Below are 8,433 nucleotides of genomic sequence, written 5' to 3' on the forward strand. Positions count from 1 at the left end.
TGCCCATTGACCTACACATCCAGCAGATGTGGAGCAACATTAGCATTCATTAAAAATGTCCACCTGTAGGTCCAATATTAACCGTTGTTTTAGTTACATGATTGTTTTTCACTTAATCCCGAGGGAAATATCTGGCTGTTTAGCTGCTAAATGCTCCATTATGTAGTGTAGTCTGCCCAAGACCTTCGAGATGACAACAGCTGTCTACTGCGGGCGGAAAAAAGATTGTTGACGAGAGGGGTGAGACTGAACAAAAACAGCTGCTGGCCAGAAATACAAAAACATGGTATAGCTAGTATAGGGTTGACCTAGAGTTGAGGGGAACTGCAGAGTTGGGTGATAATTCTCTGTGGGCTTTGTCACAAAGAGCAACTTCCTAGATTTTACAGTATATCAATTGTGATTTTCTTTAAAACCCAACAGTATTACCAGCTGCTCTCAAAAGTCGCATAGAGGAGCATCGGGGTGAACTCCTGTGTCAGAAGTGATCTGTGCAACCGATGGGGATTGTTTGTCCTCCACGAGTACCTGTGGCATTGTGGCATTGTGGCATTTGTTCTTGGCTACGGTTATTGAAAGCCTCGGGGGATTTATAGAACTGTGTTGCAGTGATGGTGTCAAGGATCACTTCCACTTGGTTCTTGTAAGGAGTACTGCAGGGGAAATTGTCCTCCGCTCAATGAGTATAGCTCCCTGTACACAATGCCGATGGATTTAGGGTTGCAATGAGAGAGGGGTTGAAGGGAAATTTAAGCGACATGATCAATACAGTTTCTGTGTTTCATTGTTTTATTTTGGATGATGAATTAAAGTTCAATTTAAACCGCAGCCATGTTCAGGTTGTATACGGTTAGCTGTTGGCTTTTCACACCATCAAAATCCTGGAATAATTGTGCTGCTTATATGAGGTGAACATGAGCATGTCAAAAGTTGAATTAAACAAAGTGATTGCATTTTCCATGTATATTGATCTGTTTCTTACCTGCTTTGGATTTTTTCTTTGTAATACACAATATCACTGACATCAAACAGAATGGATATTTCATGCGAAACGCATCCCATAAAAATCATAAATCATAAATACATTGACATATATATATATATATCAATAAAATATTGAGATTACAAAAGCTCAATCTGTCAGTATCTCTCATTCTCAAAAAGAACAAATAGATAGTATACTGCAGAAACTCATTAGTATAACGTGTAGCTTTTGATAATGTGTTACACATTGTGTGCATTATGATCCTTATCACTGCCTGACATATGTTTATACAAACTAACGTATGCACGGCACTATAAAGGGCTGGCCCTGAATAACATTCCCATGGCGTGACTGTAAATCTTTTCATTCTCATCTCTTTATACTTACACCATGAGATATAAAGAGGACCATATAATCTCTGACATACCGTGCCCCACTTTTACAGGAACATGAAATTGATATGTGGTACCCTGCGTCAATATTTAAAACATTGTCACTGTCAATTTACTACCATTATGTATACTGTATCTCTATTATCCATGAGTTAATCTGGAAAATGTTTCAGCGTATTACTCACTGTAAGAGCTCAGGAAGTCATTTTGTATCCTTGTTGTTAACATTGTTACAACTCTAATGGCCTTACATGCTGATATTTAGCAATGCTATTACAGAAAGACATCTTTTATCTTTCATAACAGGAACTTTCAGCCCTCAGCTCATATAGAATACCAACTGCAATTTAATTCAGTTCAATTTATTTGTATAGCCCAAAGTCAACAGATTAGCCTCAGGGGGCTTTACAATTTGTCCAGAACAGTGGCAAGAAGAGCGTCAATGATATACATTAGTTTTACATTATTAAAGGCCCTCTTGCGATCACAAAATATTTCACAAAGGTGTCATAGGTGAAACTTTGGTTTCCTTGTGTTTATATGAACAGTTTCTTTCTTTCTCTCTTTCTGTACCTCCTTTCACGACTGAGCAAAATGTGAAGTCAGAGAGAGCCACCATCTATTTATTTGTTTTGACTGGCTGCTGTTGAAATCTATTTCCAAGCCTCACTGCACACAGCAGAGGATATTAAAGGTCTGTTAAAGTGAAAGTTTTTTTTGTCAACACAAAATAAATTACCCATAAAATTGCAATGGCCTTAAAAATACAGCGGAATAATTTGTTCCCCAAATACTATTAAAGTTGGGAGGGGGACCATCCTTCACAATAGGGCATATATTAATTTACACTGGCAGTGACACATAAAACTATTCAAAATGTTCCCACAAGAACCACTCACACAAATGTCTTATGTAAGATTGGTCTCTCTCTGAATCCAAATATGGACACATACTTGAATCGAGTGAATTGTGTAAATGGACACAGGATGGGAGTCTAAACAGTTGATAGAGTGTACCGAGTAAAATAAATGATCAAAGAGCAATCAAATATTTCAAGTGACAGCGAGATAATGTTTCAAAAATGTTTGGAACATGTTTCAAAAATGTTTGGAACATGTTATCTGTTCTTGTTCTACCTTATCAGCGAAGACGGAACACAATTCATCTGCTATCTGTTTGTCTACAGACAGGTGCTCTGTGAAAGAAGTGTTCCTTTTTGAAACTATCTTCCCTTTTTCTATGAGAGATTTTCTTTCCTCCCCAGATGGCACAAGAGTCACACTTGATTGTGCTGAACACTCTCGAGCCCAGCAACTTGTCACTTATCAATCACAGATAAAACCGGTGGACACACTTTCAAAAAAAACCCAATTTCACGTCACCGTAGTGCTCGATCGTCTGTAGACATTTGAGACTTATTCTAAGAAATTTTTTCCTCTTTCCTTCCGTCAAAACAACACCAGCTGAAATAAACTCAGCGATGTGACGGACAGCAGGAGAGATTGCACAAGTTAAGAGGTACAACAGCCATTCCTCGCTCCATATATTGAGGAGTTGTTCATTTGAGGCAAAACATCCAGTCCTGCATGTAATGTTCATCCAGTTCTTTTTCTGCATTCCTGCTTTCCTCTGAAAAAGATGTGCATGGATTAATCGTCTGGAGTGACTTCACACCCATGTCTCTGTGTCAAGTAAACACCCACGGAGTCGTTGTTGTTGGTGGCAAGTCATTTCACCGTTCTGCCTCTCAGACAAACAGATATTACTGTTCTCTCGTATACAGCCTCCACTTGAAACAGGAGTGTGGGGGGACAAGTGTGAAGAAGCCGTTAACAATCTGTTGCACAAGCACAAGAGGTGCAAAGAATGAGTTTAAAATAGCTCTAGGTGTTATCTGCGGAGGGATCAGGGACAGAGATACTAATCGTGATGTTTTAGTTTGTAGAGGTGCACACAGCAGATGCACAGAACCTGTGTGGTTAGTTTTGAGTACGCCTGCAGTAGATTACACATCGACATGGTTAATGATCTTTATCACACACGCAGAGAGGTCAGTTCATGGCTTTGCTAGAATACATGCACATATCAATTGCTGTGCATCAGTTTAAAGCTAAGGAACTGGTTATGAAACAGTCTCAATTCATCACTGTTGCCTCTATTGGACACTGGAGACCCAAGCCGTATTGCTGGGCCCACTAATCGGAAGGGAGACACGGGAGAACCAGAACCAAGACTGAACGGGGAGGACTGTCAGAACCTGCCGCAGTATAATGAGTGGTTTTCTAAAGGGACTCTGGTGCTCGGAAACACAACCACTTTCGTCCACAGGGACTGCCAAAATCAACACAAAAAGTTTATTTTAGTAGCTTTAACTTCTGGCTCAGAATTCTTTTTAGACGTAGCGTATGCATCATAGTGTTTTGGGTGACAAAATAAACTTAATTGAAATGGAAACACATTGTGATGTGTCCTCTATAATTTACATTTATCTTCTTCAACAAAAACACGATTCATAAGATCGTTTTACCCACAGACCTCAGGGTTTAAAAACATAATCAAATGTGTTTTAAAAAATGTCTCCAAACAGCATTGTTTCTCTTTATCCACAGCTAACTACGTCCACAGTAAACTCTGTACAGTCTTGATTTGAAAATGTTCCCCATGTGGAAAGAAGAACACAATATAATATATTTCACAGGCATGATACTCTATATAGACATTGTATAGCAATGGCAGTTAAGCCCAATATGAATTTTAAACATTGCACACAGATAACATCACATTTCAACATCACAGAATATGTTACAGACTATTTCTCATTTGGGATATATGAAACTTGCCTCAATGTGAGAGGGCATGGCACGATGCTCCTTCACAACAGACTAAATGATTCATCTAATGTCGCTCACTCATACATTTGGATGAAGCACACCATGAGTACAAATTTCAAATAACTCAATATCCCCATTGGCCCCTGTGAGGGCGCGTGCCTGATCGCGCGTGTGCACGCGTGCGTACGCGCGTGCGAGCCGCGGAGATTTTATTATGTAACATGTTCCCAATCACATCTCTCCCTGCCTGAGAGTCGGAGGCATAAGGTCGCTTTAAGAGATATCTCGGCTCCTATCAGGGATCGCGGCAGGACACCTCCTACCTTTTCCTCGACCAAAAACTCTTGTTGTGTCTCACCTGATGCAAAGCGACGCTGCAAGTCCAAGAAGAAAGAAACACCTCGGTAAGAAACAATGGCTAATTGGAATTCCGTGCTAGCCTACAACTCTATTAGGGTGTAAGATTATACCTAAAAGTACAAATGACATTTTCCTATAGGCTCGTTTGTTTTTCATGACATGCTACGACAAAGCTCTAATGGCTCTCGTGTTTCAGTCTGTTTCTTTATAGCTTCTTAAAGGTGTGGTATTGTGAGTTGTATTAACCTTATCGCACGCGCTGCTGTTTTGAATTTCCTGTGCTGTCGGTGCTACAGTACCATTTCTGATGGGATCTTTAGTTTTCTTCTTACTTACTGGACAAAAGGTTAAAAGCAACGCTGTTTAGTGGAAATTAGTGATACGTCCCGTGCCCCCTGACCAGGACAGCAGGGAGCGCGCTAGGTGGAGGACACCTGTCCGGTGCCGAGAGCGTCCGCCACACTGCAGACACGCAGCTGCAGACAGACTGAGGATCCAGGTCAGCTGCAGAGACAGAGGGTAGGGTGCACATGCAGTAAACCTCTCTCGCACTTTTCATCCCTTCATGCATTTGTCATCCGCCGGTGGGTGATGATGATGTGATCATTTTTGCATGAACAATCCAGACTTGTGCATCATGTCAAAGTGGTTTAGTGAAGTGACTGAATAATGTGAATGACGGATTGATCTTATTTACAATCTACAAACATCTCTATTTTGAGACAAATCCCATGACTTCAAATGTCTGTTTTGGTTTTTCTGCAGTGTTTCTGCATTTTTTTTGGTGCGTAACCTGCAAGTATTCTGTATGATTCACAGTGAGTTTCATGTCAAATAGTATTAATACCCTTAGTAAATGTCCTTACTTTGGACTATCCTTTACCAGCAGACACAACATAAAGCGATGCATCACTGTAAGTGTCCAAATTCTGCCGTAAATAACCAGCATCAAGGCTGCAGCATGGATATGATATGTGCAAATGAATTACAGTGGTATTGCCGTACTTTTGTTAAAAATACTCTTTGTTTGTAACCACCACAGATCACATTACACTAGGACATTTCTACTTATCACAGAGACAGCCACAGGCAATTAATGACCTACCTGTCAACATTTGTCATCATTAAGGAGTGCTCAATTAAAAATGATAAATCCTGTGGATTTCATTCTGTTTGCATAGCTGTGTTGCAAAACGAATTTTTGAGGAATAAAGCCACGAGCAAAACATCTTTGGTAATCAGTACAGTTTTTCACTGTGCTGCGTGCACATACATATGCACGTACGTACACATCCAGACGCACTAGTCAGATGTTCTTCGTCTTGGTGTAACAAGATTGCATTTCTTTTCTGTGTCCAGTACATTAGTTTGTAGACGATCTTAAGGGCCGCACGCGCTTTAGAATCGGAGAAGCTATTGCGTGAATGCTCAGTGACAATGAGAGGTGTCTGTTCCTTTATGGAGAGAAACAGAATAAATTCCCGCTGACAAAAGGGGAGAAAACAGTGAGAGGGAGTGATTGTCTCTGAAGGAGCAGTCATCATCACGTTATTGTGATGGAAATTGAAATCATCAAAGCTATTATAGCGATGCCACGGAGTCTCGATCTGTGCTGTTTTCTGCCATTAGCGCATCATTTCTTCTTGTAGCCAGTCCTTGAGGAGATAGTAAATCAGCCTCATGATATCTCCATACCAATGTTAATTATTTCCTTCATATATCTCTATTTTTGTTATACTGAATCTACTATAAAGGTTCAACTGCACCACTAAACACACCAAAAAGACTCTTTTGTGCACTGTGATTATAAAACCCGTCCTGTTTCTGCCACATGTATTATTTTAAAAGAACCAAGTTAGGGTTCATTTCTTTTCATGCTGCATTTTTGTTGGAACTACATTATATTTCAGTGATAAAAAAACCTCTTAATGTATCAAGAGTTCATATATTTAAATTAACTTTGGTTAGTCATTTCATTTTCTCTCTTTTTTTTTCAGGCAGCAAATGAAGACTGTTGTTAAGAACGCCAAAGATTAAGAGTGAGGCAAAGCTGTAAGAGAATGCAAATGTTATTCATGAAGTAATTACACCAGGTGTAACCCATCAAATTAGTATAATTAGTCCCTGGCCTTTGAAGCGAGCCCAGGAAAAACCACCATGGAGCAGCAGCACAGCACCAATCACAACCACGCCTTGTGGAAAGAGATACCGTGGGATTTCACCGAGGACTGCTCGCTCTCTGTCAGTGGCACCACCTTTCTCATCATTGCGTACAGTACAGTTATGGCAGTGGGTCTCATCGGGAACTCTTGCCTGGTGTTTGTCATCACACGGCACAAGGAGATGCGCAACGTCACCAACATCTTCATCGCCAACCTGTCCTGTTCTGACATCCTCATGTGCATCGTATGCCTGCCGGTCACTATAATCTACACACTGATGGACCGCTGGATCCTAGGAGAAGTCCTCTGCAAGCTCACGCCCTTCATCCAGTGTATATCAGTCACTGTCTCCATCTTCTCCCTCGTCCTCATCGCCATGGAGCGCTACCAGCTCATTGTCCACCCGACTGGATGGAAGCCCATGGTGGGCCAGGCTTACTTGGCCGTGGTTGTCACCTGGATCGTGGCCTGCCTAATCTCGGTGCCTTTCCTCTCGTACAGCGTGCTCACCTTGCCCTTCCAGAACCTCAGCATGCCCTTCCCACTCAATGACCACCTCTTTTGTATGGAGCGGTGGCCATCGGTTCAAGAACGACGAGCTTACACCACCTTCCTGCTCGTCTTCCAGTACTTCCTTCCTCTCGCCCTCATCATGCTCTGCTACCTGCACATCTACCTGCGCCTCAGGCGGAGGAAGGACATGGTGGAGCGCGGCAGGAACACCACTCAGAAGAAAAACAAAGGCGCCGCGAGGATCAACGCCATGTTAATCTCCATAGTGGTGGCATTCGCCCTCTCCTGGCTCCCTCTCAATGTCTTCAACACAGTGTTTGACTGGAACCACGAGGCCATCCCTACCTGTGGCCACGACGTCATCTTCTCATTCTGCCACCTCACGGCCATGGCCTCCACCTGCGTCAACCCCATCATCTATGGTTTCCTCAACAGCAACTTCCAGAAACAGCTCAAGTCCACCCTGTTGCGCTGTCGCTGCTGGGGGGTGACCGAGCGGTACGAGAGCGTCCCGCTCTCCACTGTCAGCACAGAGGTCACCAAGGGGTCTATCTTGAGCAATGGATCTATCAGCAACAATACCTAGATCCAAGCTTTTTTTCGGTGAAAGACAAAGAGACTACTTGGGCCTCTTCAGCCCTCAGTGTGTCATCCTTTGGCGCTTTTCTTGCTTCGTTGCATCCAAAAGAAAGATTGACATTTACGAAGTTGTAAACCTTACAACAGCAGTCCATAGAGAGATGACCGAAGACACTTAACCAGCATGGCACCATGCCCTCCCCCCTGAGCAGTATGAGCTCACATGTAAGAGGAAATGGATAACAACAATGTAATGGTGCAAAGGTTGGACACGTTTAAGTATTGTAGGGCGACTGAAGGCACGTTAGATGAGCACCTTTGCAACTGTAGTCTGTATAGTTCATGCTGTGGGCACATACGCATGAAGAGACTGCATTTCATTTGGCATACATCTGTCATGTTTTTATTTCTTAAGCACTGATATCTACTCAGATTGTCACGTTTCAATGAATATCAGCTGTTTCAGCTTCGCTTTTCACACTTTTACCTGCTTTAAATGTGAGCAATGGAAGGACAATTCTGAGAATTATAAGGACAATAGGGTTGGGGCACTGCAAAACCTTCTTTTCAATTGTTGCTGTTTTATATTATCAGTGTTGATGAAACTATTT

The 8,433-nt window shown here is 42.0% G+C and overlaps 1 protein-coding gene across 1 annotated transcript; it reads left to right on the plus strand.

The window, feature by feature from the left end:
* The first annotated feature begins 6,675 nt into the window (after positions 1-6,675).
* On the plus strand, positions 6,676-8,000 carry npy8br (neuropeptide Y receptor Y8b). The gene has a single exon (XM_079270669.1). The coding sequence runs from the start codon at positions 6,726-6,728 to the stop codon at positions 7,827-7,829; it is 1,104 nt and encodes a 367-aa protein (XP_079126795.1). The 5' UTR covers positions 6,676-6,725; the 3' UTR covers positions 7,830-8,000.
* The last annotated feature ends 433 nt before the right edge of the window (positions 8,001-8,433 follow it).

The sequence above is a fragment of the Melanostigma gelatinosum genome, assembly GCF_949748355.1.
Source record: "Melanostigma gelatinosum genome assembly, chromosome: 6".
Classification (NCBI taxonomy): domain Eukaryota; kingdom Metazoa; phylum Chordata; class Actinopteri; order Perciformes; family Zoarcidae; genus Melanostigma; species Melanostigma gelatinosum.

What these genes read in the sequence shown, in the direction of transcription:
- npy8br (XM_079270669.1), top strand. Translation starts at nt 6,726, where the DNA reads ATGGAGCAGCAGCACAGCACCAATCACAACCACGCCTTGTGGAAAGAG.